Source organism: Globicephala melas, chromosome 14 (assembly GCF_963455315.2).
Source record: "Globicephala melas chromosome 14, mGloMel1.2, whole genome shotgun sequence".
Lineage (NCBI taxonomy): Eukaryota > Metazoa > Chordata > Mammalia > Artiodactyla > Delphinidae > Globicephala > Globicephala melas.
The window spans coordinates 20,617,399-20,645,372 of NC_083327.1; the positions used below are offsets into that span (position 1 = coordinate 20,617,399).

At 39.1% G+C, this 27,974-nt stretch overlaps 2 protein-coding genes and 1 pseudogene across 7 annotated transcripts in view; 1 reads left to right on the forward strand and 2 right to left on the reverse strand.

Moving 5' to 3' along the window:
• Positions 1-7,461, forward strand: part of SLC35A1 (solute carrier family 35 member A1) — a 26,936-nt gene extending 19,475 nt beyond the window's left edge. For all 4 annotated transcript variants that reach the window (XM_030859460.2, XM_060283886.1, XM_030859463.2 and 1 more), the window contains 4 exons: positions 1,695-1,761; positions 3,849-4,025; positions 4,481-4,615; positions 6,535-7,461. In XM_030859460.2, the coding sequence (XP_030715320.2) occupies positions 1,695-1,761; positions 3,849-4,025; positions 4,481-4,615; positions 6,535-6,662 (507 nt within the window). In that variant the 3' untranslated portion in view covers positions 6,663-7,461. The remainder of the gene's footprint in view (positions 1-1,694; positions 1,762-3,848; positions 4,026-4,480; positions 4,616-6,534) is intronic.
• Positions 1-27,974, reverse strand: part of RARS2 (arginyl-tRNA synthetase 2, mitochondrial) — a 118,043-nt gene that overhangs the window by 21,102 nt on the left and 68,967 nt on the right. The window contains exons 9-23 of one of the 3 annotated variants that reach the window (XM_060283884.1): positions 26,810-26,968; positions 25,679-25,785; positions 22,017-22,112; positions 18,261-18,321; positions 16,644-16,720; positions 16,019-16,143; positions 15,352-15,419; positions 15,158-15,267; positions 14,609-14,704; positions 13,600-13,674; positions 12,171-12,234; positions 11,622-11,693; positions 8,091-8,227; positions 5,626-5,695; positions 2,537-3,965 (exon numbers count right to left, since the gene is read on the reverse strand). In XM_060283884.1, coding sequence (XP_060139867.1) covers positions 8,120-8,227; positions 11,622-11,693; positions 12,171-12,234; positions 13,600-13,674; positions 14,609-14,704; positions 15,158-15,267; positions 15,352-15,419; positions 16,019-16,143; positions 16,644-16,720; positions 18,261-18,321; positions 22,017-22,112; positions 25,679-25,785; positions 26,810-26,968 — 1,218 coding nt within the window. In that variant the 3' untranslated portion in view covers positions 2,537-3,965; positions 5,626-5,695; positions 8,091-8,119. Of the gene's footprint in view, positions 1-2,536; positions 3,966-5,625; positions 5,696-8,090; positions 11,694-12,170; positions 12,235-13,599; positions 13,675-14,608; positions 14,705-15,157; positions 15,268-15,351; positions 15,420-16,018; positions 16,144-16,643; positions 16,721-18,260; positions 18,322-22,016; positions 22,113-25,678; positions 25,786-26,809; positions 26,969-27,974 lie in introns of those variants that run through there. The other 2 variants (XM_030859465.2, XM_060283882.1) reach the window with 2 other exon arrangements.
• Positions 22,151-25,593, reverse strand: LOC115854718 (Y-box-binding protein 1 pseudogene; annotated as a pseudogene).

Genomic DNA, 27,974 nt, shown 5'->3' on the forward strand with positions numbered 1-27,974 from the left:
AGCTCAAGTCTCTGAACTATCCTGTTTGGCTATTGCTCATGCTAAAATGACATGTTTGCCATTTTCCTAGGTTTCCATCACTTCCACTTCATCACCCAGCAGTTTCTTTCTTCTTTTGGCTGCATTGGGTCTTTGCTGTGCGTGGGCTTTCTCTAAGTTGCGGCAAGCGGGGTCTACTCTTCCTTGCAATGTGCAGGCTTCTCATTGCGGTAGCTTCTCTTGTTGTGGAGCACGGGCCCTAGGCGTGTGGGCTTCAGTAGTTGTGGTGCACGGGCTTAGTTGCTCCGCGGCATGTGGGATCTTCCTGGACCAGGGATCGAACCAGTGTCCCCTGCATTGGCAGGCGGATTCTTAACCACTGCGCCACCAAGGAAGTCCCACCCAGCAGTTTCTTATCAGTCAGAATTAAGTCCAGAGAAGCAGTGTCTATCACCATTTTTCCTAACTGTAGAGATTAAACTGGCAGAAAAGCAACCAGGAATTTGTCAGACACTATCTTTAGTAGCTTGAGCTTCCAAGCAGTTGTTGGGATAGATGAAATCTCACACCGTTATTTTTTCTCCTCTCTATGCTGGCCTTGTAGATTGTATTAGGAAAGCATCCATGTTTATCAGTTGTAGTCTATAGTAGTGGTTCTCAAACTTTAGTGTACATCAGACTCAACGGGAAGGTTAAACAGATTTCTGGGCCCCATCCCCATAGTTTATGATTCAGTAGGTCTGGGGAGAGGCCTGTCAATTTTCATTTCTAACAAGTTCCCAGGTGATGATGCTGCAGTCGGTCCAGGGACCATACTTTGAGAACTGTTAGTCCATAGTATCTATTTCTCCTTTTATCTTCATGCAGACATTTTAGAGCAAGCTCTCTCTCTCAGGTACTTAACATCAAGTAATACTGTCCTTCTCTCAGGCTTATTTATTTTGAACAAGGTATGTGCTTGTCATATTACAGACACGTGTCTCAACCCTTTAGTTTCAGTGTTGCCACTGAGATAACATTTATCTCTGAAGAAAGACTGATGAAAGCTCCTGATGGTTAGTTTAGGGAAGAGGAAATACAGTTGAAACAATAGGTTGGGGGCCCATATACCTGCATCTGTTAGCAAAGTATTATGATTATATATATGTGTCAATCTCTCCCATCCATGAACTATTTAAGAATCAAAGCTGTGTATCATCTTCATCTTTATTCATTTAGAATATAAAACAGTATATCTGGTACACAGATGGCATGCTATTAATATTTGATAAAAATTCAGTGAAGTAGGAAATCTTACATGTCATTACTCCATCCTGTAGGTGATAGGGAATAAATTAAACAAGTCAAACTGCCACCATTTCCATGCTTGATCCTATAAGAGCTTGAGTTGTGGTGGCAGAAGTTAAAATGAAGAGGCGGGCTGACTGCACAGTTCTGTGCTTGGGTGCCCATTGTTATTAGGAAGTAGGCACACGTTATATCAAGCGTTTACTCTGGCTATAATTTGAGGGACAGGTTTTTAACGTAAGTACTTTGGTTTATCTCTGGGATGGCCTTTTGTTTGGTCCTGTCTTACTCTATAGAATAGCCATGTCTGATATGGCACATACTTTCCGCAGAGCTATAAACAGATTTTTGTATTCATTTGTTTGTTCTCTTGGATGAATTCTGTTTACTAGTCACTGAAAACAACTTCTAAAACATTACTATTGCAGGTGGAACAGAATCCATTATTAGGGTTTGGTGCTATAGCTGTTGCTGTATTGTGCTCAGGATTTGCAGGTAAGTCATAAAAGCATTTTATTCTGTTGTCAAATTTTTTAAAAAACATCAGACTTTAAATAGGGATTGACTTTATCTTGCTTTATCAAACTCAACTTTATTCCTATTAAAGCTTATCTTCTTACTTAATAGCTATATAGTTTTATGTCAGCTGTTTTTCCAGTAAGCATGTGGTAGTGTTTAACACAGTTTAGACCTCAGTCCTTATTCATCTTTGCAGTTATCTAAGAATGTATTTCTGTCATCCTTGACTATCCCCGGTCTAGCCAAGATCCCCAAAATAAATTAAAAAATGGAGGAAGTTAGCCATCAGAAAGCTCAAGTACCTCTTTCTATTTTCCTGGCACTATCCTCAGGTTCGATTCTGCTGCTTTAGGTTGTTAGTTACTAGCTCAGTATCTGTATTTCCCTGGTAACCTCAAGTTCTTCCTCTGCTTCAACAGATTAGGAATTATGGAGTAGGGAGGAAAGGGGGGTGATCACTAAGAAAACCTAATACCCAGAAGTAACAGCCAAAAGGGGAGGGAAGAATCAAAAATTACTAACATCAAATAAATGTGGAAGTCTGGACTCATATGTGTAGGGACAGGCTATCCTTCACTGAATCAAGAAGAGAAAGTATGGATGTTAAGTGCAATGTAAGAAATGTTTTAGAAATGGTTCCAACATGCCGCGGAGCGGCTGGGCCCGTGAGCCATGGCCGCTGAGCCTGCATGTCTGGAGCCTGTGCTCCGCAACGTGACAGGCCACAACAGTGAGAGGCCTGTGTACCGCAAAAAAAAAAAAAAAAAAAAAGAGTTAGTACTCTATTTTTGACTAAGGAAGTATTTTTCACCTCTGTATCTAGTCATTTGATAAGAGGGAAAATCTAAATTTAGGAATATACTTAATGATAGCATCATGCTAAACTTTTATTCTTAGGAAACAACAAATTAGAAACAAAAATTGGGTTACCCCCCAAATAATACACTACTTGATTTTTAGCACTGTTTTGAACAGTAAAATGTTTGTGTCCAACAGTCTATTTACCATAAGGTGTGTATTCTCAATACACAGCTGAGGAAATGGTACGTGGTTTAATATCCCTCTATGCTTGGAGTAACTGAGAACTGAATAGTTAAATGGTTTCCCAATAGTTAAATGGTTTTCCCAGATAGGAAAATCAAAAATAGAAATAGGAATAGCTACTATATGTTTGTTCCCATTCTCTGGCTCTTTCCAACATAGGTTCGTCAAAAACAATCTTGGTTTTCATTTGAATTTTTAGTTGATTAGTACTTTAGTGGCAATTCCTAAGCCTCTAATTAACAGTGTTTATAACAAAAATCTTTAATGTCCTTGCTAAACATGCATTCATTTTCAGTATAAAACTTACAGCTGTGCTATGTGATTTTGTGGGTGGGGTGGGGACACGTGTGTGCTTTTGGAGCACCTAAAAAAGTATCGGATCCTCACCCCCAGAAAAATGCACATAGACACAAAACATTATCTAGTTAGGGAGTTCACAGTCCTTCTAACATTGTGGGTGAACTTGGTCTGTAGACCCCTGCTTTAAAGGAAAATGGCTTCACTCAGCAAGTTCTATTTAAACTTTATTTTGGTTGTGTAACTCTCAGAAAAAATCCTAAGTGGTGATTATATAGGTTATTTTGCAAAGTTGGGAGTATTCATACTAGGCAGATATTATAGGGGTATGTTTAAGATAATTGACTCTAATAGTATATAGTGTTCCAGCTGACCAAAGCAAGTCTTTTAGTGGCATTAAGTGAGCTTTTGTGATCTATCTCACTGCTATAATAAAGGCGGAAACTATTAATAGTAATATAAGAGTCTCCTGTTAAATGTGGGTTTTTAGAAAGCTCCCTCTTGGTTATTAATTCTATGTGCTCTGTAAAAATACAAATTGGTAATGTTCGGTATGCCATGCGTCACAACCAACATAATAAATCTGCATTTAATTAATGTAAAATGTGTGTTCCACAAATCATATACTTTATTTAGAATAATAACCCCAAAATATAATATAAAGACATTTTAGATTAATTTCTAATATCTATTTCATATTTGCATGCTTAATTTTCTTTCAGGAGTGTATTTTGAAAAAGTTTTAAAGAGTTCTGACACTTCCCTTTGGGTGAGAAACATTCAAATGTATCTATCAGGGATTGTTGTGACATTAGTTGGCGTCTACTTGTCAGATGGAGCTGAAATTAAAGAAAAAGGATTTTTCTATGGTTACACATATTATGTCTGGCTTGTCATCTGTAAGTATCCAGGAATTAAAGGTTCTGGGTAGATCTCCCCCCCACCCTTTTCCCTCAAGTTAGATGTCCATTTTAAGCCTTTATAGCATTTTGAAATTATTCCTTTGATACTGTGAATACCAGTCTGAAAATCTAATTTTGGTTTTATTGACTTACTTTTGTGGCAAAGCTATCCCAAAGCAATTTTGCCGTCACAATCAAACGTATCTAATGTATTAGCAATAAATGTGTACAGTTTAGCAGTAGACTACATAGCCCTTTGGGCATCTGAAAAACAATGTTGTTTTGTAGGAACTATGACTCCTAGTACAAAATCTCTCAGACGGCTGCTTCTAAGGAAAATAGTATTTTCCTAGGTAAATTAGTATGGCATCTCTGGGGGTGAAAACTGCCTCACCATCATAGAATGTTCCATTTATTTGAGTGTTAAGATTTTCTTTCTTTCTGTATGCGAGTTCTTGCTAGTGTTGGAGGCCTCTACACTTCTGTTGTGGTCAAGTACACAGACAACATCATGAAAGGCTTTTCTGCAGCAGCAGCCATTGTCCTTTCTACCATTGCTTCAGTGATGCTGTTTGGATTACAGATAAGTATGTCTTAGTTTGTACTGTAAGTTTTTAACATGGAAGAGCTTCTCACTACCTTGGTTCATTTCATCTTTCATTAAATATGGCAGTTGCTTGTAGAGTTTACAGAAATTCCTAGTTTTGTTACAATTTATCCTACAGGCGCAGCAGTTCATAGTTGTGTGGAATGTGTGTCCACAGTACTTAGGTTGTTTAAATGGTTCTAGAGCTGAAAGTGAGCGGGCTACTCAGTAGAAAGAGTGTTTCTGCAGACAAAGCCTCCCTCGTTAATTTCCGCAGTGGAATTAGAGTAAACTTTTTATTCTGAGGTAAGAACAGAATACTTCTTTCATTTCCCCCTTAGTTTGTACCTTCCTGTTTTAGACTTGGATATAAACTGGTTTTGAAACTACAATCCAAATCTAAATTTTCTCTTTAATAAAGCTATTTGTTTCATTTAATATGTAATTAATACAAAATTCATTACTATAGCTGGCATTCTAGGACCGCCTTTATGCTGGTCCTTCTAATATAATTTTCCCTAGCCATATCCACCATTAGTTGGCTTCTGAATTATTTAAGCAGTGATATTGACTTAACATTTCCCGGTGCTTTTATGGTGTGATAATTTTCTTTACTGATCAGTTATACCATAAACTAATACATGAGAAAAATCTGTCAAATATCAACATTAAGTAAAAGAAACACATCTGGCCTATATTTACAATTGACTTGTTATAAATGCAAATAGAAGAATACCAACCTTGTAGAAATCTTAGAAAAAAATTTGATAGTTTGGTTCAAATCTTGCTTGTAGCATTTATTAGTTGTAAAAGCTTGGGGAAGTTACTTAACCCATGTCTCAGTTTGTCTGTAAAATGGGAATGATAATAACACCTATCTTGTAGGGTTGTTTTAGGCAAAGTGCTTAGAACAGTGCCTGGCACATAGTAGGTAGGTATTCTGTATAAAGCCAACTACTTACCATTTCAGTAACAGATATTTCTAGGCCCTCCTTCTGATGTTTTTCTTACCTGATTTGTGTGAACTTTCACTTGTAGTTCTGATCCATCCTTATGCTCAACAAATCCTATGCCTGTGCTCCTAAAGAATATTTGGAAACAGTATAAGTGCTTTTTGGTCAGTGTCCTTAGAATGTCTTAGCAATCTTAGTTTCCTATTTAGATTTAATTTACCCTCTTCCCCTTTTTGGAAGGCAAAGCTAGTCTTTTCTAGTTAGGGATGAACTAAAAGTCATAGCTCGATGTTGTTTCTCTGCATGACATTTTTAAAGCTATTAAGACTGTGCCATTGTACTCCACATAGAATATTGTTTAGTTTTGACATAAGGATTTATTTATATGATGCCTATTTGTCAAGTTAGGGCAAGTTGTAATTCAGTTGTGTCCAGATTTTCAGGATTAAGATAAAAAAAAAAAGATGTTAGCAGAAAATGGAATTTTACTCATTAAATCACCACCTCATCTCCTATTCAGAAATCTTCAATGGTTTGAATCATTGGTCACCTAACTCTTTGAATTTTGCTCAACTGCCTTTTACTCTACTAACCTTAACTTTCACAGGTTTCTAGTTATCATGGAAAATCCTTATTCCACTGCGTTTTCTTTCAATCAGCATATAGGGATGTTAGTATGTTCTTTGTCAGTGGTCCAGGACAGTCATACTTGCGTTCTTGAAAAGTATGTAGTAAGTGAATTGTCACTCCCTTGATTTCACTACTTTTTCTGGTGAGTGGGGTGGGGGTGGAGCTAGAATTGATGACCTTTCTAAACCTTACCATCATCATATAGAACACTTAAATTTATTTTCCATGTAATCTGATAGTGTAAACCCACAACTGAAAGTCTTCAAAATTTTAAACTAATCATTTTTACAGTTTTAAGAACACAAATACAGATTCCTTTTTTTTTTTTTCTTTTCAGCACTCACCTTTGCTCTGGGTACTCTTCTTGTATGTGTTTCTATATATCTCTATGGATTACCCAGACAAGACACTACATCCATTCAACAAGGAGAACCAACTTCAAAAGAGAGAGTCAGTGGTGTGTGATTTTTAGCCTCAAAAGAGATTCCTACTAAGACTAAACCATTTGCATTAAACTAGAGCCTTAAGTCAATCCCAGAAGGTAGCTTAAAAAAAACAATCAAAAACTGTGTCGTATAAGCATTAAGAAGAAAGCTATGTGAGCGTATTGCTACAAAGATTTAATGTGGCCTGTTTGGAATCAACCTGTTTTGTTTTAGAATGAAGGATTTTTATTACTGTATATATAGTGTACATATAAAGTATGGAGATGATGTGGTATTAAAAAAAATCATGCAAGGCTACAATATTTAATTAACAAGGTTTGGGATTATGTTAAGGGTTAAAGTGCCAAAGCCATTTCTGTACTAACTGTTCTCTTGTGCAGGTACCAGGGGAGAAGGGTGACCCGTCCTTATTCTCCAGTGCATGTACAGTATTTGGTCCCAGCAGCAGTAAAGACCTAGCTCTTTTCTTACAAAAGAAAGAGAGGCAAAAACAAGACAGGCTAGTTCAGAAACAAACTGAATATATAACTTCTCAAACTGAATCTATTTCATAACTCAGACAATGATTTCTGGGTGGTGACTGAGTACTCCTCTAAAGTGCTGTATTTGTGCCATTCATTGTCTGGATTCACATTTCTTTGCTCTTAGATGATATACTTTTCTTCAAAAAATATTTCTAATGTCACTTTTGTACTTTTTTTTATGAAGTATGTTTAACTGTTGAGCTCAATAATTTGTGAAATTTCAGTGTTTTTTAAAAAAAATTTCTATAATGTTATGGGAAAATTCAGCAATAAACTTAATTTATTTATATGAAACCTGTTTGATCACTATTTGTATTGTAGATATGACCATTAAGATAATGCAAAAACAGGCTTCCCTGGTGGCTCAATGGTTAAGAATCTGCCTGCCAATGCAGGGGACACGGGTTCGAGCCCTGGTCCGGGAAGATCCCACATGCCATGGAGCAACTAAGCCCATGCGCCACAGCTGCTGAGCCTGCGTGCCACAACTACTGAAGCCTGTGTCCCTAGAGCCTGTGCTCCACAATAAGAGAAGCCACCGCAATGAGAAGCCTGTGCACCGCAACCAGAGAAAGCCCGCGTACAGCAATGAAGACCCAACACAGCCAAAAATAAAATAAATAAATTAAAAAAAGAGAATGCAGAAACATAAACACAAGCCCAAAACATTAAATTTTTTACTTTCTGTATGTTGGAATTTTATCTAGGCTGTTTGGTTGCAAAAAATGGCTATAAACCTCTTCCACCTAGCCTTAAAAAAAAAAAAAGAATTTATAAGGACTGCAGTCAAGGCTGTATGGCTCTAGGTTGCAGGAATTAATGAACAGCCTTTTCAGAGAGCTGCTTTCAGAAAGACTTGGCTTTAACCATCACTGTCCCTTGTGTCATTTTACTCAAGATTCAAATATAAGGAAGGGACTTACCTGGTGGTCCAGTGGGTAAGACTCCATGCTCACAATGCAAGGGGCCCAGGTTCGATCCCTGGTTGGGGAACTAGATCCTGCATGCATGCTGCAACTATGGGTTCACATGTCTCAACTGAAGATCCCACACGCAGCAACTAAGGCCCGGCGCAGCCAAAATAAATAAATAGATATTAAAAACGAACAACCGCCCCCCCCCCCCCAAAAAACCAAATACTAAGCAACCTACCACAGATCTGGGAAGGGGAATGTTTGTTCAAAGAAGGGGAGGGAGATACTGGATGTGTAAAAAATGTCCCAACTTTTTATTCCATGGCTGATTTGTGCTGTGAAATACTGATGATACTTTAAGTAGAAAATAAACAATCTGGAAGATAATTCACTTAAAATTGGAGTCTTTTCTAGGATTAAGAAGGTATACCATACTTGCCAATATAAAACTATGCTCATTCAACTAAAGAAGCTTTAATTCATGCTAATTTGCTTCTCTATGCATAAAATTAGATTGTCATTGGTATTCAGAAGATTTCTAGTAGCAATAGTTAGAATAAATTATAACAGATCAGAATGGAAATTCTCAGATGAGGATAGCTGTAACCATCAAACAGATCACATCCTACTCATGTTTCCTAAGCAGGTCACACAAAATATACTTACCAATATGCAGATACATGAAACTGTTTGAGAAACTCCATTTCAAATGTGGTTTAATGGACTAATTTTTACAAAGATCCTAATTCGATATCTGTAAAGTAATTCCTTGTTATTCAGATGTGTTCAATGCCCCAGTTCACATAGTCTGGTAAGAGTTACCTGTATACGGCCATGAAAAGTATGAGACCTGTTCTCTGGGAGTAGCTGTCAGCTGTATTGACAAAAAAAGCTCAATTTTGTTCTCCCGAAATTTATTAAGAACAGTCATAATTCTAAGAAAATTGAGATTTTTCTTCCTCATCAATTTTAAAACATGGAAACAGATAATCTCAGTTACAAGAAGAGTTTCTGGATGAATGGCACTGTAAGATGTCAAGGCAGAGGAGATTGGATGGCAGAGGAGGAGGAAGTGGAACTCACCTCCCCCCATGAACACCTCAAAAATATATCTACATGTGGTGAAAAGATGCTCATCATTGCTAATTATTGGAGAAATGCAAATCAAAACTACAATTAGGTACCACCTCACACCAGAACAGCCATCATCAAAAAGTCTACAAATAACCAGTGCTGGAGAGGGTGTGGAGAAAAGGGAACCCTCTTACACTGTTGGTGGGAATGTAAATTGGTGCAGCCACTATGGAGAACAGTAAGGAGGTTCCTCAAAAAACTAAAAATAGAATTGCCATATGATCCAGCAATCCCACTACTGGGCATATAACCAGACAAAACTATAATTCAAAAAGATATGTTCATGCCTATGTTCACAGCAGCACTATGCACAATAGCCAAGACATGGAAACAGCCTAAATGTCCATCGACAGATGAATGGATTAAGATGTGGAATAAATAAACAATGGACTATTACTCAGCCATAAAAAAAGAATGAAATAATGCCATTTGCAGCAACGTGGATGGACCTAGAGATTATCATTCTAAGCAAAGTAAGTCAGAAAAAGACAAATACCTTATGATACCTCTTATATGTGGAATCTAAAATATGACACAGATGAACATATCTACGAAACAGAAACAGACTCATACATAGAGAATAGAGTTGTGGTTGCCAAGGTAGGGAAGGAATGGGAGTCTGGGATTAGTAGACGCAAACTATTATACATAGGATGGATAAACAACAAGGTCCTACTGTATAACACAGGGAACTATATTCAATATCCTGTGATAAACCATAAGTGGAAAAGAATATGAAAAAGAATATGTACAACCAAATCACTGTACGGCAGAAATTAACACAACATTGTAAATCAACTATACTTCAATAAAAAATTTTTAAAAAGTAAAAAAAAAAATCCTGTTTATCTGTCTACATGTGGAACAGTCTCACTGAAAACTAACTGGAAACTGGCAGAAAGACTCCTGTATAGATAGCCAAGGCTGTAAGAAAGATCCACACAGGATCGGGTAGGAAGGGAAGAGAAGTGAGCAGGTTGGGACCTGAGCCCCAGGGAGAGGACTCAGAAAAAGGGAGATCACACGGGTGGAGATCCACATATTGGGCACCCCAGCCCTGGGTCTGGCACAGGGAAGGCAGCCCCCTGGCTGGTCAGAGGGCTGGTGGGACAGGAGGGCTGTGGGAAGCCTGGACACTGCTCACGAGGAGTGTGCACGTTTGCGCACAGACACAGTAGGGGACTTTTACTCCCACAGTTGGTGGGAATGTAAATGGGTGCAGCCACTTTGGAAAACAGTATGGAGGCTCCTCAAAAAGCTAAAAATAGAGCTACCATATGACCCAGCAATCCCACTCCTGGGTATATATCTGAAGAAAACAAAAACACTAATTCAAAAAAGATACATGCATCCCAATGTTCATAGCAGCACTGTTTACAATAGCAAAAATATGGAAGTAACCTGTCCATCAACAGAAGATGTGGTGTATATACATGAATATTAGCCATAAAAAGAATGAAATTTTGCTATTCCCAACAACGTGGATGGGCCTAGAGATTATGCTTAGTGAAATAAGTCAGAGAAAGACAAATACTCCGTTATCCCTTATATGTGGAATCTAAGAAATAAAACAAACAAATGAATATAACAAAACAGAAAGACTGACAGCTGTAGAGAACAAACTAGTGGTTACCAGTGGGGACAGGGAAGGGGGAGGAGCAAGGTAGGGGTAGGGGCTTAAGAGATACAAACTACTATGTATAAAATAAGGAAGAAAGATACATTGCACAGCACAGGAAAATATAGCCATTGTTTTATAATAACTTTAAATGGAGTTTAATTTATAAAAATATTGAATCACTATGTTGTACACCTGAAACTAATGTAATACTGTAAATCAACTATACTTCAATTAAAAAAGAAAAACAAAAAACCCTCAAGCCATAGTTTAAACTCTAATCCTTTGTCTCCGGTAGACCACAATGACTTTAAAAAGATTTAACGGGCTTCCCTGGTGGCACAGTGGTTGACAGTCCGCCTGCCGATGCAGGGGACATGGGTTCGTGCCCCGGTCTGGGAAGATCCCATATGCCGCAGAGTGGCTGGGCCCGTGAGCCATGGCCGCTGAGCCTGCGCGTCTGGAGCCTGTGCTCCGCAATGGGAGAGGCCACAACAGTGAGAGGCCCGTGTACCGCAAAAAAATAAATAAATAAAAAGATTTAACTTAGTTTAACAAAAGTCCATTTAGTACTTATTGACCATGAGGAAACTCAGATGATTTTTTTAAAAGATAAAGATTTAATAAGTTGATAAATCACTTAATAAAATATGGACAATAAAATATAGATTCTGACATAGAATAATAGTTTCAGTTCTATTCTAAATAGCAAGGCATGTAAGAATAGATAACTAGAATTCATTTAGTATTTTAAAAGCAATTTTAATTAGAAATTACATCCTACATACAGGTGTTATTCCAAGAAGTGTCATTCCGTTGGCTAGGACTGAGCGGACAGCTCTGAAAAGATGAAGTCTGGCCTACAAAATAAATTCAAGAATGATTCAAGGTCAATTCAGTAACAGGCTAACTGTGAGTGAATAGATAAAATTCCTGTTAGAAGTAATTCTAACTTTCTTCTAATTTAATGTACGACAGTATCTCCAAGTGCCCTAGGGTTTCCTGTAGGCAAAAGGAAGACAAATTCCTAGGATTTGTTATAGTAAGACTGGTACCCAAGGGCTGTGGAGTGGGAGTAACAGTAACTCCATAAAGTACAGCTTCAGATAAGGGGAGCTAATCACCCTGTCACTTGATGTAGGAAAAGGTGTTTCATGGTCCAGTATGTTGGAAAGTAACAATGATTGTTACAGCCCAATTCTAATTTTTACCTTAAGTGTGTAAGTACACTTCTGTAGGTGAACAACAGGATGCTATTTTAGAAACACTGACAAGACTGACTCAGTAATAAGTCTGAGGATGCTAGAGATTACACAGCAAAACTCGACATAACATACCCCGGCCACTTCAGGAGGACTGTTTTTTATGTGTAGTGTTTTGTGTGCCACCGCTGCAAGATGACTGAAACAGGAAGAGAATAATCATGATTAGGACCAGATAATTTCCTGTGTAACATATAAGCTTGATATCTAATCTTACTCCCTCAACTTAGAGAAATCAAAGCCGAGAGCCACTAAAGGATATTTCCAAAGTTGGGAAGTTGAGGCTGAATTCACTGCTTTTCAATAACTGGCAAAGTGAAACACACTAAACTCCGGTTTTAGATTTTTGGTCCTGGTTCTACTAATACCAGGTGATATTATGATTAGTTTCATTGTTCTTAAGATTTTGATTTCATTGTTAGTTTTACAAGTATAGGGGATTCTTTTCTAATAATTAGTTTTCCCTTATTTAGGCATCCCTCAAGATGAAATGTATAACACGGTCTGGCCTGTCTCCTTCTGTACTGGGAGGAGGTGGGGTAAGACTAGTTATCAATCCACTCTGCATACACTGGCCACTCTTCTTTAAAATATTTTTTCTGTTTAGGTTATGGCAGCAAGAACAGTGCCAGAGAAATGATGCTTATGACATTAGTTTCAATGATTAAGTGACATTTAATAAGACTTTCTGGCTTCTTCATCTCTATATGTCTAAGTGGAAATTACAGGAAAAAAAATCTATAAATCTGGGGAAGAAAGGTAAAAAGCATATTCAAGGAAGAAGTCCCAATAAACCTTTCATTTCAGTAAATCTTGAGTAAAAGCAAATACTTCCTTTCTTAAATAGCTTTATGAGTAGATACAACTGTTGCTATAAAACTCAACCTCTATTCAAACTTTCTAAAACAGCCACCGTGAAATTTCTATCCAAGTGTCATCTACTCGCTTTCCAATTCATTCTCTACCCTCCATCAGACTGACTTTTCTGTGCCTCTGCTTAAAACCTTTTCATGGACCCCACTGCCCTGAAAATAAGTCAGAACGCCTTAGTACAGAACACAGTTGTTCTCCCAGAAGTGCTTTTAATGGATCATGTTCTTGCTCAACTCTGGGCTTTTCCCTCCTCTGCCACCTTGCTTCTCCTGACTGACATCTACTCCTCTCCTCTGAGAAGCCCTCTCTGAACCCTCAAGGCTGGGCTAAGTGCCCTAACATTGCCCCTCATGTCCAATCTATCCTAACACATGCTGTACTATGACCGCCCATGATGTACCTATCGGTTCCCGTTCACTAGACTCCAGTGACCAGACCTTCAATCACTGCATGAATGAATGAATGAATATTAACTGCTAATTTGCAAAGATGAAGCAAGAATTCCTGTAACTTAAGGCATAAAATTTTTTAGGCCAATGGATTTGTCTATAAGAGACCTTTAGATGAAAGAAAGGTCCTTTGTCATATCAAATGTCTTTTAATACCCCCAAATAGCAAGTTTATAACATACCTTAGAGTTAGAAGGTAACTGACAATATGCCTGGGTTGAAGGTCTTGGGCTGACCTATAAAGCACCTCATCGAACCTAAAAGAAAGATGACAGGAGTGGTTGGCAGGGGAAGGCTGGGCTCATACTACACCAAGCTAAGATCTACGATATAAGGCTGACTTGATATCATTAATGGTAGAAGATATATGAAAAAAGACCTTGTGTAAATTTGAAGGTAAAGGCACATCTTTCTTTCTTACAAGTTCCTTGATGGCAGGTACTTTCTAAATCACCTTGAGATCCCATAGGCCTAGCCCAAAGCAAGGACTCAAATCATGGCTGTTAAACGTACAAAGCCTCTAGCCATGCTTAGGAACATAATCTAGCAAACAAGAGTCTACTCACTGCCAAGAAAACCAGGTTGGCTTATTTTTCCTCACAAATTAGCCAAATGTTAGTAAACTCACCCCTCATCCCAAGAAAGAACCACTGACCACTGTGTGGCAATCAGAGAAATAGGCCTTGTTGTTAACCCTCCATATCCCTTCCAGATATTCGTCAGTCTCTCCTGACAAGTCTGGCTTCACCGATAATGCTCATGAGAGCTCAGAAGTATGATCTCTTGTCCAGTGTATTTGAAGCTGAACTGAAACCAAGAGGCAAATGAAGGGCTTATGGTCTCAGGGATGGTGCACAAAGGCAGGGATTTTCCTTCACTTATCACAGAGGGTGAGAAGATGATCGTTTCTACACTAAAAGGTTATGCTTTTACCAGGCTTTACGTTCTCACACCATGACCTAAAGGATGTTAGACAGCTGGGCTAATTCAATGGTGATAATATTTTTTAAGCCCAAGGATTAGCCGTGAGCATGCCCTCTGTCTGCTCCCAAAGGGCAGGCAATCACTTTTTGGTCACACCTTTGGAAAAGCGCTGTCTAGAGTCACTGGCCTGTTGATTCCAGTGGTCAGCAAACTACAACAGTTATTTCACGGAGCAGAAGCAGACTTGATAATGTTAGGAAACTGTACCTGAGAAGATGCTGGAGAATGGAAACAGACTGTGGCTCTTGTAAGCAAGCAGTGTTGAAGTCATTTAGATAACCACATCCAAAAGTCTCTTCCAAACTGTTATCACAAGTTTAAACACAACAAAAGATTAAACAAGTCATCCTAGGACTCAGTTGCCAATGATGAACATCACCTCATAACGCACAGTCTTGCTTTCCTTAATATAGTCCTAGACTCGGAAGCTACCATCATTTGACCCGATGCCTCAGTTTTCCCTACATCTGTTTCTTCATCTGAAAACGGAGTATACTCTTTAGCAGGGTTATTCTGAGTACTAAATAACATAATATATATAAAAGCATTTCGTTTCATAGGTGTGCAATACATAAATGTTTAAAAAACCCCACAAGACCCAAACATAATCAGAGGTCCACTGTACTTCAACTAGTTTTGAATGTGAGATGTCGGAGAAGCCCAGAAAACAGGGCCTTTGGTCTCGGAATCGCTCCATCCAGACCCCACCCTGGGAAGGACAGAGCGGCCCAGTGTTTCCCTGCAGACTCTTCTCACCTGTGGAGGCGGGCGTGTGTGTACTGCAGGAAGACCCCTGTGTCCCCGCGACTCTGGAAAACACGATCCCAGCTGAACTGATAGTCAGATAACAGGAAACCTCTGAAGTCCTAAAATGACAGAGGAAATCTTCAGCGCTGGGATTTGTCCCAGTACCAAATAAAAGACTCTCCCGGGAAGCAGTCTTCACAGACCTGAATGATGAGGGCTGCGAGCCCCACCCTCTCTGCTGTCTCCTGGGGGTTCTCCAGCTCTCTGGTGGCTGAAATAGACAAAGGCAGCTACTTTAACCTTGCATGAAACTGTACAGAATCCGGGACTAAAGTGGAGATAAAACCTAACAAAACCATACGCTGACAGCATCAAGAATAAACAGGTGTACAGCAGGCAATTAACTGTCCTAATGTGGGCTGATTTAACTTTGATAATGATGTTTTCAAGCCTTTGTTAAAAGGGAAGAAACACGAATTTATTTTTCTTACAAATATCCCTTGGAAGACATTAGATAGAGCTGGTACTTATTTTTCCAAAGGTGAAGGTTAAACAAAGCCATAAGGACTTGGGACTTGCTTCTGATTATGGAACACAGGAACTTTGCACAAGCACTCCAACCGTGGAGTGACAATGCTGAAGCTGCCCAGGAAAAGAGGCTCAGGGTGTATCAATTCCCATTACTAAACTGCGTAACAGCCCAGCAGCAAGTCTAGAAATTCTGGCACCTCGAATTAGCAAAGCTATTTGTGCCAAGGTTTATGAAAGTTCAATGGAGGGATGGTCATAATAAATCACACTGCACAGAAGTCCAGCAAAACATAAAAGTGCACGTAAGTTATGTCTGTAACAACAAAAAAATGAATTCACTCTTAGCAGAAGCCATGTTCTGTAGCATCCTCAATCGAATCTCATTTAGAACATCTTCCAGAAAAGTAACATCTCCTCTTCGAGTCTTCATTCCCTGCACTACCCCAAAGGGCACGTGCTGGCACCTAAAATGGAGAAGGCACTTAGTTCACTGAAAACTGAAAAGGAGCTGGTGATCAAGGAATATAACAATACCCTTATAGAGAATAGTCTTAACTTTAACTCTCATAGAGAGGTTTTAAAAAATTTATAAATTGAAATATGCTGTGACGTATGCCACAGAAGATGTTAAACACACAGCTTCATTTCATAATCACTAGCATATGATTAAATTACTAGTTGCCTTTATGAAAAAAAGGAGATGGGAATTAAGAATTTTGAAAATCAAGCCACTGAGAGATGTCTAATAAAACCATTTATTAAATGTTTATAAGCTAGAAATTAATATAGTCAGGACAAAAATTAGCACAAAGAACAAATCTGTTTTTTCACACTAACATCTTGAAACAAAGAAGTGAATTTTGAATGAAAATCTTTAACAATTTGCTACATTTTTGGACATGGCTGACCTAGCAAAACTTTAATCTTGAGCAGGCAATTAAGAACCATGCAGACAGTACGGTACCTTTCTGCCCAGTCATATCCCATGATCTGCAGCATTTGGAACACTTGCTGAAAATGCTTTTTTTGCCCTTTATCTGTCTTGAGAAAAAAATTTATTTAAAATAAAAGAACACTGATAAGTTAATCTACAATAGGTTGAACATAAATCAAATTAAAATATTTGAGTTTTGACAGACTAGAGTCACTGTCAGTGGATATGTTTTAAATAAGCACACAAAGCAGATGCCACCAGAAGAAGGTCTAAGGTGAGTCCTCTAGAAGAGAAGGAAGAGCTGCAGCACTCCACTGAGCCAGGAGGGAACATGAAATTTAACCTTGTGAGTTTTCTATCTAAATTCCTCCTCTCTCAGCTGTTATGACCTTTAGCTCCAAGAAGGCCAAAGCTAAGCTCTAAAAATATATTTAATAGCAACTTTTTTTTTCCTTCGGGGAAAGGGAGGTTGCACACAGAAAGAAAGGAAGGGGAGACTAGAATATTACTCAGCATAAAAGGAACAAACTACTGACACATGCAATAGTTTGGGTGGATCTCAAGGGCATTCATTATGCTAAGTGAAAACAGCCAACCTCAAAATGTTACCTAATGTGGGACTTCCCTGGTGGCGCAGTGGTTAAGAATCCGCCTGCCAATGCAGGGGACACGGGTTCGAACCCTGATCCGGGAAGATCCCACATGCTGCGGAGCAACTAAGCCCGTGCACCACAACTACTGAGCCTGTGCTCTAGAGCCCGCAAGCCACAACTACTGAGCCCATGTGCTACAACTACTGAAGCCCGTGCACCTAGAGCCAATGCTCTGCAATGAGAAGCCACTGCAATGAGAAGCCTGTGCATTGCAACGAAGAGTAGCCCCCACTCGCTGCAACTAGAGAAAGCCCGCGCGCAGCAACAAAAACCCAACACTGCCAAAAAAAAAAAAAAAAAAGTTACCTAATGTGGTTCCATTTATATAACATTCTCAAAGTGACAAAATGGTATGATGGAGAACAGAGCACTGGTTGCCAGTGGTTAGGGTTGGAGGAACGCATGATTATTAAGTGGTTGCCATAAGAGAGGTTGTTTTGTGATGGAACAGTTTTGTATTCTGAATGTGGTGATGGTTACATGAATCTACATGTGATAAAATTTCATACCCCCCTCCACCATGCCCATACACAAGCTTGTGTAAAAATTGGTGAAATTTAACTAAGGTCTCTACCAATGTTAGTTTCCTGGTATAGACAAAGTACCATGGTTATGTAAGTTATTATCTTTGGAGAAGACTGAAGGCTACATGGAAACTCTACCATTTTGAAACTTCCGTGAGTCCTAAAATATTTAAAATAGAAAGTTATTTTAAAGAAATGTATTATAGTGACATGTACATATTTGTTACACATAACCATTCATTTGGGTAATTTTGGGGTTTTTATACTATGAAGCAATGTGAACTTTTTAATTTTAAGTTTTTTTTTTTAAACATAGTGTTTGCCATCATACATACACTTAACATTGAATGCTTTCTATAGTTTGAGAAAATTATTTTTGCCTAGTTTTTCAACAAGGCATTCAATATCTATCTTTGCAGTTTTCATGAAGTAGGGATCATAACCTTTTGTTCTTTATTGTGATTACTTACCACATAAATCATTTTATCAAAATTATATTTGTCCATTCGATCTATAGCAGCTGCAAGATCTCTGAAAAAAATGGCCATAGATTAAGAGTTACTAAGCAGATCTGGGTAATAATTTGTTTTACCTATTTAATAGTAATGAGGCTTTTCTCATTAAGAACTACTGTTATTCCAAGCCTCGGGTATAGTACCCATGCTTATATAATCCCAGTACCATACTTTGATACAAGATAATAATAACAAAAACAGCTTTGGGAAAAGAATTATGAAAGTGCTGTGAAAAGATAAAAAATAAATAAAAGCTCTGGGACAAGCAGTAATAATAACTAAATAGCTCTAGGCAAGGTGTTTGTAGGTAAATGTTTTATGATTCGTTAATTAAGCCTCTACTGGAAAGAATTACTTTCCTGTCACTTTTCTGCAATATACTTTCTTAAAGAACATATTTAAAACATCGGTGATACAGTATCTTCTAGCTACTCTTCCAACGTCTTGGATCATTCTAAAGCAATACTTTCTAAAGCATTTAAAAAGACCATAAATTCCTTTGACAAAAATTCCACTTACCTCTTATCTCTGGTTAAGGACAAAATACCCAGTCTGCACACAGTACAAAATATTTAAAAACAAACCATAAACTATAAAATTTTAAGTGAAAAATTTTAGGTGAAAATTATTTAAATATTGAATTTTAAAATTAGAGCTAATTAACTTGTGGGGAATATATTAATAACTATATAATATCTTTGTATGGTGACATATCATAACTAGACTCACCATGGTGATCATTTTGAATATATAGAAATACCAAATCACTATGTTGTGTAACAGGAACTAACGTAGTGTTGTAGGTCAATTATAATTCAAAACCAAATAAACTCATAGAAAAAGAGATAGGATTTGTAGAATTTCAGAGGCAAGGGACAGAAAGAGGGGGAATTGGATGAAGGTGGTCAAAAGGTACAAACTCCCAGTTATAAGATAAATAAGTACTAGGGATGTAAAGTACAAAATGATAAATAGAATTAACACTGCTGTATGTTATATATGAAAGTTAATGTTAAGAGAGTAAACCCTAAGAGTTCTCATCACAAGAAAATTTTTTTTCTATTTCTTTAGTTTTGTTATCTATATGAAACGATGGATGTTCACTAAACTTATTGTGATAATCATTTCGTGACGTATGTAAGTCAAATCATTATACACCTTACACAGTGCTGTATGCCAATTATATCTCAATAAAACTGCAAGAAAAAAATTAAAGCTATTTTTGCTTAACAATACATGACACTGGGAGGATTCTGAGGATTTTTAAAGTTCCTAGATCTTTTGAAATGTTGGGGATCATCAAAATGTCATTGGTACCTACTTCAGGATCCAGATATAACAGAGCAAGTGCCCCCTGCATTGTAAGCGTGGAGTCTTAACCCCTGGACCGCCAGAGAAGTCCCCAGAGCATGTGTTCTGAATGGAGGCAAAAACTGTCTCGTGAGGGACAAAAAAATCTTACTCTATTTATGTATAAAGCACATATATGCATACAATACATACAGATACATCTGTGGTGTTAAAATTTCATGAGGATGGGCAAGTATAAAAAAATATGGCTAAAAAGGTTCCTGAGAAGGGTTATAATTAAAAAAAAGGTTGTAAAACACTGATATAGATTATCCCCAAAACGAAGTCACAAATATACACCCCATTATATTTTTTGATTTGAGCCAAGCACAAAACAAAGAAAAACTTTTTAATCCAAAGAAAAAGAGATGAATATAAGAAAAAGTCCTAGGCTGAGTTTGTAGAACCTGAATTTGAAAGCCGGAGAGGGCTTCCCTGGTGGTACAGTGGTTAAGAATCCACCTGCCAATGCAGGGGATACGGATTCGAGCCCTGGCCCGGGAAGATCCCACATGCCTCGGAGCAACTAAGCCCGTGCCCCACAACTACTGAGCCTGGCTCTAGAGCCTGTAAGCCACAACTACTGAGCTCGTGTGCCACAACTACTGAACCCTGCGTGCCTCGAGCCCGTGCTCCGCAACAAGAGAAGCCACCGCAATGAGAAGCCCACACACCACAACGAAGAGTAGTGCCGGCTCGCCGCAACTAGAGAAAGCCCGCGCACAGCAATGAAGACCCAACACAGCCAAAAATAAACATTAAAAAAAAAAAAAAAAAGCCAGAAGAAATGCCAGGTCATTTAGTTCAGGTCTCTCTTTTCACAAAGTAGGGAACCATGGCCCAGAGAGGTTAAGTGATGGTCATGGTCTCAGAACAAAAATGCAGGTCTCCAGTCTCACCCTGTGCTCTTGTCAGTATCCTCCTGCATTCTTCTTTGTCTGTTATAACAACTCCCTTAATTTACAACCACACACATAGCTGTATTCTATAAGGAACCCATTGAAAGGACAGAAACAAGTACAGTTAGAGCAAGGTGAAAAATCAAACATTTCAACAAGTGGCACAAAGATGATTCTCCCAAAGAAAAAAGGGAAAGTATAGGTATTAAGGAAAATAAACAGAAAAATCTGGACCTAATGATAGCCCCCCAAAAGACAGCAGATAAGGATAGTTATAGAGTCTTTATGACATGGAGCCTCTCTTCTGAACACATTTCTTTCTTTTTTTAAATTTGAGTATAGCTGACTTACAATATTGTGTTAGTTTCAGTGATTCAGTATTTTTGCAGATTATATTCCACTACAGTTTATTACAAGATAATGAATTTAATTCCCTGTTGCTTACATGAGTAAACACATTTCTTATAACCACTACTCAAAGGCTTATTTAATCTGTCCAGCAATAATTAGCTGGCACAAAATTTTCTACTGTATATTTTTTTGTATCTAGAAAAAGAAATGTACCTCTTAGATATACAGGGTCTTCTCATTTCCTAACTCCAATTGTATGGAATTGATAAAAAGAAATGCCAAAAAGTAACAGAAAATAAGAATGATTTTTCTAAGAGACAGTAAGAGAGGCAGATGGTTGTTTAAAGTTGTTTGGAAAAAAATGATGGTAGTTAACAACAACAACAAAATATCATTAACTATGCTACAAAAGTGGTTTGTGATCCAACATAAAATTCTAGCCCGGGAGACACTAGAAACTTTTGCTAGCAGTGCTTGAGTATGGCCGTGTTTGCCTGTGTGGCTTTTTTTATGGTCCTGTCTTCTCCTTCCTATTAGCTTTGCCCCAGAAATAAGTGTGCTTGATAAACCCAGTTCTTACTGATTAACAGAGGCTGCTCCTTTCCACAGGGGTTGGTCATGGAGACAAATGAAAAAATATAAGCGGCACGGCCTACTTCTCGCTCGGTCTATTTTACCACAGTCTGAATGAGGACTGGTACTTATATGCACATAAGATGATCTTGACCGAGTGAGGATACCACTGAGCCAACATGAGCACCGTTTAGTATACATTTTCTGTCAATATGCAATTATAAAATATTTATAGTTGGCTAGGAGGTACTTCAATTTTATAGTTTGTAGAACAATGTATTCACCTGTGGAAATCCTATGACGTTTAACTGTAATCACTTTTTCAGTTTCTTTTCCGATGATATTAAACCATTCCAGAAACTATAAATGGCCATAAACAGAAATCCAATAAAAATATTTTCAGTAATGAGAACAAAAGATTTTAGAAATCAGGATTTGGTAACAGTTTTGAGAATAAAATGATTGTCTTAGCATTAATCCTAGAACAAAGAATGTGAAGTCATGCATTCTAATGATGAGGTTCACACAAGACACAAACCTGGTTGCATAGAGAGACGTCCCATCGCTTCGCATTACAGTACAAATCGAGGAGGGGTCACCACTTCCTGACAGATCCACTACAGCTGTGCCTTTTCTAGAAATGCAAAAAGGTAACTCTGAAACAACATAATGAATTAAAACCGTTAAGAGTATAATATCTGTAATATTATCTTTGGCAAACCAGAGCTATTTTTATTACTTAAGGAGCAATAAGTGGTGTAACCAACAATGAAGAATAAGAAGGAATCTGACCTTGAATGAACCTATTAAGAGTAGGTATTTTGTAATTAATATTTACTTATCATTTTAAATTCTGTACTCTGGATGAAGTACTTAAAGTCTTTAACGTAACTAGTTGAAAAATGAGATTTCAACTTCAGTTTAACCATGAAACATCATGTTCTTCTTCTAATCCAAGTTACTGTAACACTCAATATTGGGCTAATTTTTAACATGCAAGAAAGTACCCTTGAGTAATAAAACCACAGAATTTTGTTACTGTCTTTCCTGCCCGATCAAAAATTAGAATCTGTATATGGCGATCTAAAAATTGTCCTTAAGGACATCACTGAGGATGTTGTGAGCCACATTCTCCATGTCTTTCTTATAAGGATGACGAGCTCTTTGTTACTATGAAAAATGGCACTTCTTTAAAAATTAATTTTTATTGGAATATGGCTGCTTTACAATGTTGTGTTAGCCTCCACTGCACAACAGAATGAATCAGCCATACACATGCAGATATCCCCTCCCTTTTGGACTTCCCTCCCATTTAGGTTACCACAGTGCATTAGGTAGGAGTTCCCTGTGCTATACAGTACGTTCCCATCAGTTGTCTACTTTATACATAGCATCAATAATGTATATGTGTCAATCTCAGTCCCCCAATTCCTCCCTCCCCACCTCTTCCCACCTTGGTATCCATACATTTGTTCTCTATGTCTGTGTCTCTATTTATACTTTGCAAATAAGATCATCTATACCATTTTTCTAGATTCCACATATATACATTATTATACGATATTTGCTTTTCTCTTTCTGACTTACTTCACTCTGTATGACACTCCCTAGGTCTGTCCACATCTCTACAAATGACCCCACTTCATTCCTTTTTATGGCTGAGTAATATTCCATTGTATATATGTACCATGTCTTCTTTATCCATTCCTCTATGGACATTTAGGTTGCTTCCATGTCCTGGCTACTGTAAATTGTGCTGCTATGAACATTGGGGTGCATGTGTTTTTTTTTTGAATTATAGTTTTGTCTGGGTATATGCCCAGTAGTGGGATTGCTGGATCATATGGTAGCTCTATTTTTAGTTTTTTAAGGAACCTCCATACTGTTTTCCATACTGGCTGTATCAATTTACATTCCCACCAACAGTTTATGAGGGTTCCCCTTTCTCCACACCCTCTCCAACATTGTTTGTAGATTTTTTGATGATGGTCATTCTGACCGGTGTCAGGTGATATGTCGTTGTACTTTCGATTTGCATTTCTCTAATAATTAGTGATGCTGAGAATCTTTTCATGTGTTTGCTGGCCATCTGGAAAAATGGCACTTCTAAGCAACTGGTTTGCTTCTGTGTTACACATGGCTGGGCGCCTATGAATGGTGCCATTTCTGTTCGGCTGACAGGAAGCTCAAAGCTAAATTAGAAATCTACCTTAAGCAAAGAAGCAGAATCCCAGTGTGTGTTACATGATGTACTAATATCATCCCTGACGTCCTATTTTTTTCTGCCCTGCTTCTTGATTTCCTCATTTTACTCTTTCAAAACCTTGGGGTTGTAGTATACCTTTTTTTTTTTTTTTTAAATTATTTAAGACCTTTATTAACAGGTGCTTGCAGTTTGTTGACTTTTTGAAAAAATCAAGCTGTAAACTTCTATTATAAATTAAATGAGGTTCTTAAAAATCTCAACTCGACCAGATATGAAACAATTTAAAATCCTTTAAAGGTGTATTGAGAAAATCCAGTTTTGTTTTTTTTTTTAAAACACGTTTGTCATTACCAAAAAGGGGCGTCTTTAGGTAAAAATAATAAAAACCCCATGCTGCATAGATAATGCAGATAGTTCTAGTTATCTGGTCAACAGTCAAAAAGCAAGCACTTAAGGTCTTCATCTCCTATCTTTTGTTCATTTCTTATTGCTGGAATTTCATATTCATTTCTTCTTGTTGCACGACTAAACCGGATGACGGTAGAGATGGTAAGCCGGCATTTACTCAGGCCCGCCCTGCTCAGCCTCGGGAGCGGACGCATTCTCAGCTGGTGGATCGGCTGCTTGTGTCTCTTCGCCATCTTGGGTTTAGGGTTTTCTGGGCGTCTGCGTCTGTAACTGAAGTTGCGGCGGTACCAACATTGAGGGGGCTGCTGACCTTGGGTCTCCTATCTCCTTGATTTTCCTTATCTTCTTCACTGCCGTCCTCTCTGCGCCGTCTTTGGCGAGGAGGGCCCCTGCGGAACGGTGGTCTATAACCCCGATACATATTCTGTCTCACTGGTCTATCTTGTTCTCCTGCACCCTGGTTGTCAGCACCCTCCATCACCTCTCCCCGCACAGGAGGGTGGAACTCTGTGGTTGACGTCCATAGGGTCTCCGCACGCAGTAAGGCGGGCGCCGGCGCCTGCGGTAGGGCCGCTGCTGTCGGGCCCGGCCTTCGGGGGCACTCTCGAATCCCTTCGTCTTTTCCCCTCTCTCGCTGTCCCGGTAATTCTGCTGGAGGTTGCATGGAGGCCCCCTGTGACGCGAAGAGCGGCTGTGATGGTTACGGGCTGGTGCACGTGTACCGCCTTGCGCTGGACCCCCCAGGGCCTGCAACGTCTGCTGCCCGCACCCTCTTCTCCTTCAGCGACATGGAGCCCCGCAGTCTCTCCGTCTCCTACGCCGCGAAGGCACTTCTCGGGTTCTTCTTTACGGCAGTCCGGTGTACACCTTCATCTTCCTTGGTGTCGTTCCTGTTGCTGAAGCCATATCCGTTTCTTACACTGAACCATTTTATGTTCCCAGAACCTTCGCTGCGATGACCTTCTTGTCCCCGGCGGCAGGTGCCGCCGATGCGAGACTGCCGGGGCCGCCGCCTCCTGCGCCGCAGCCCGTCGTGCCGGGCTCGGTGTCGGCAGCGCTGAGGGCGGCTTCTGGGTGTCGGCCTCGCTGCTCACGGCTGCGGCTCCTCCCGGGCTGTGATGGCAACCAGGCCGGCGGCGGCGGTGAGGCTGCTCGGGGCTCTCTGGGGGCTGCTCTCCGCTCCCACTACCCATCGAACTCAGTATACCTGTTTTTATAAATTGCTTTAAATCCTTTTGGAACAGGATGGAATCTTTTTAAAAAGGCAGGGTTGAGTACAAAGCGTTCTATTTCCCTTTTCCAGTTATACCATTATCAGCTGGTGTGACCTTAGGCAGGTCACTTATACTTTCTGTGCTTGTTTCCTCATATGTAACAAGATAATATTCTTTCTCCCAAGCTTACCAGGATTTTGCTATGGCAGCAAGAGACAGCATGTGGGAAAGTACTCTGAAGAGCAAAAAGCACTGTAAAAAAATGCCAGGAAGGCTGCACACGACATTCTGCTCTCCTTACTGAGAGAAAACGTCAATACCAACTTCAAAGCAGAATGAATAACTTTCTGAAGAATAGTAACCTGGTCATACATTGTTTTCTGTAGGAGTCCCTTACTGTCCAGCAACTTTAAGACTTCTTGAGACTTTTCACGATAAAATGATTCTCCTGAATATTCATCAAAGTGTACTCCTAGACGCTAAAAGGATTTGGAAACAAAAGAAAAAAAAGTTACGCATGTGTCTTACCCTAAGACAAGATAGGATGTTCTACAGTCTGTCAGACAGATGGGGAAAATAAGAATGAAATCAAGTCACTCCGTGACTCAAACCTTCCTAACGGTTCCCCGCACGGTCAAGCCCTCACAGCAGTACTGTGCTGTCCAACGTGGGAGTTGCTGGACACATATGGCTATTCAAATTCAAATTAAGGAAAATTGAAGATTTACTTTCTCAGTTACGCTACTCACACTTCAAGTGCTCACCGGCCACATGTGGCTAGAGGCTACCATATTGGACAGCAAAGATCCAGAACGTTTCCACTGCAGCAGGAAGCTAGACTGGACAGTCCTGGAAAATGTCCTACATCCCACCCCACTCTCCAACCTCTCCAACCCCTCTCTCACTTTTCTTCATCTTGCTTCCTTACTCCAGCCATGTGGGATCTTTGCTGAAACTTTCTTCAGACAGCACCCCTGATCCCCCCCTCCCCTGCTTCACTTTTCTCCATACATCATCACCACCTAACAGACTGTATATATTCTTGTTGAATTTGCACTGCCTCGAATTTGTTTAATCTACTGTATCCATGCTGGAGTGTAAAGTCCATGAGAAAAGAACTTATATCTCTTTTATTCACTGTTGTATTTCTCCCACCCCCAACATGTTCTTAGACAAACGAATTTATAGCCATCACATATATGCCTAAGGAAGCAAAAGAAGAAAAAATGATTAAGAAAAAGGAATGATAGAAGAGAGAAGAGAAAAGCCAAACTGAAATGAAGTATTAGGATGTCACTTCACATTCAGCCTGTGAAGTTCACAGGCTTTATTTTGTAGCTCTAACTTTCAGCCCAAAGAACAATATCTGAGTCCCAATTATCAACTCAGTGACAAATGACAAATCTGTTCTTAAAACATGAACTTCAGAAGCAACCCTCCTACCCAGGAGTACCCGTCAAGAGCAGCTCCACATGACAGGAGAGCAGGAGAGTGGGCGGGCACCTTGTAAATCCGAATGTACTCTTCTATGCTCAAGTCCCGAAATTTCTGCCAGAGTGCAAGTGCTTGCGTGTCGCCCAGTTCCAATCTCTGGAAGAACTCATGTGCTGATTTTGCTACACTTTTATCGTCTGCTGCTTCTTTATTAACTTGTACATAAACCTAAAGGCACAATAGTACATTACATGAAGTACATTACTAGTCACTGTTATCTCCAAAAAGGAAAAGAAGAAAACAAAACAATCGGGAGAATTCTCATTTAAAGGTTATACAAGTGCGCTGGTCACAGAGTGTAACCTTTTTTTCTTTTCTTTTTTTTTTGCCATGGACCCTTACTTTAGTGAGCCCTAATAACCCCTTCTCAAAATGCATAAAGTAAAATACATAGGATTATAAAGGAAATAATTACATTGAAATACAATTATTCAAATTTTAAAAAATATTTGTGATATAGTAACAGAGGAAAGTGCTAAATTTCTGACTGAGGTTACTGAAAATAATATGTACTTTTTTCTTCTCATCCAAGTTCACAGATCCTTAGGTTAAGAATGCCTGGTTAGGGACTTCCCTGGTGGCGCAGCGGTTAAGAATCTGCCTGCCAATGCAGCGGACACGGGTTCGAGCCCTGGTCTGGGAAGACCCCACATGCCATGGAGCAACTAAGCCCATGCACCACAACTACTAAGCCTGTCTCCTAGAGCCCATGAACCACAACTACTGAGCCCACATGCCTAGAGCCCGTGCTCCCAACAAGAGAAACCATCGCGATGAGAAGCCCACGCACCCCATGAAGAGTAGCCCCCGCTCGCTGCAACTAGAGAAAGCCTGTGCACAGCAACGATGACTCAACACAGCCAAAAATAAGTAAATAAATAAATTTTAAAAAAATAGGGACTTCCCTGGTGGTCCAGTGGCTAAGACTCTGCACTTCCACTGTAGGGAGTGCAGGTTCGATCCCTGGTCTGGGAACTAAGATCTGACATGCCGCATACTGCAGCCAAAAAAAAGAATGCCTGGTTGAGACTAAGCTAGCATTATTCTTTAAAAAAAAAAAAAAAAAAAGTGAAATTATTGCTGCAACTTCTCTGAGAAAAGATTGAAGCTAGTAGAATGGTTCAATCTGGAAAAGAAAAGGCCACAGGGTGATTCAGCCGTTGTTTTAATGAAA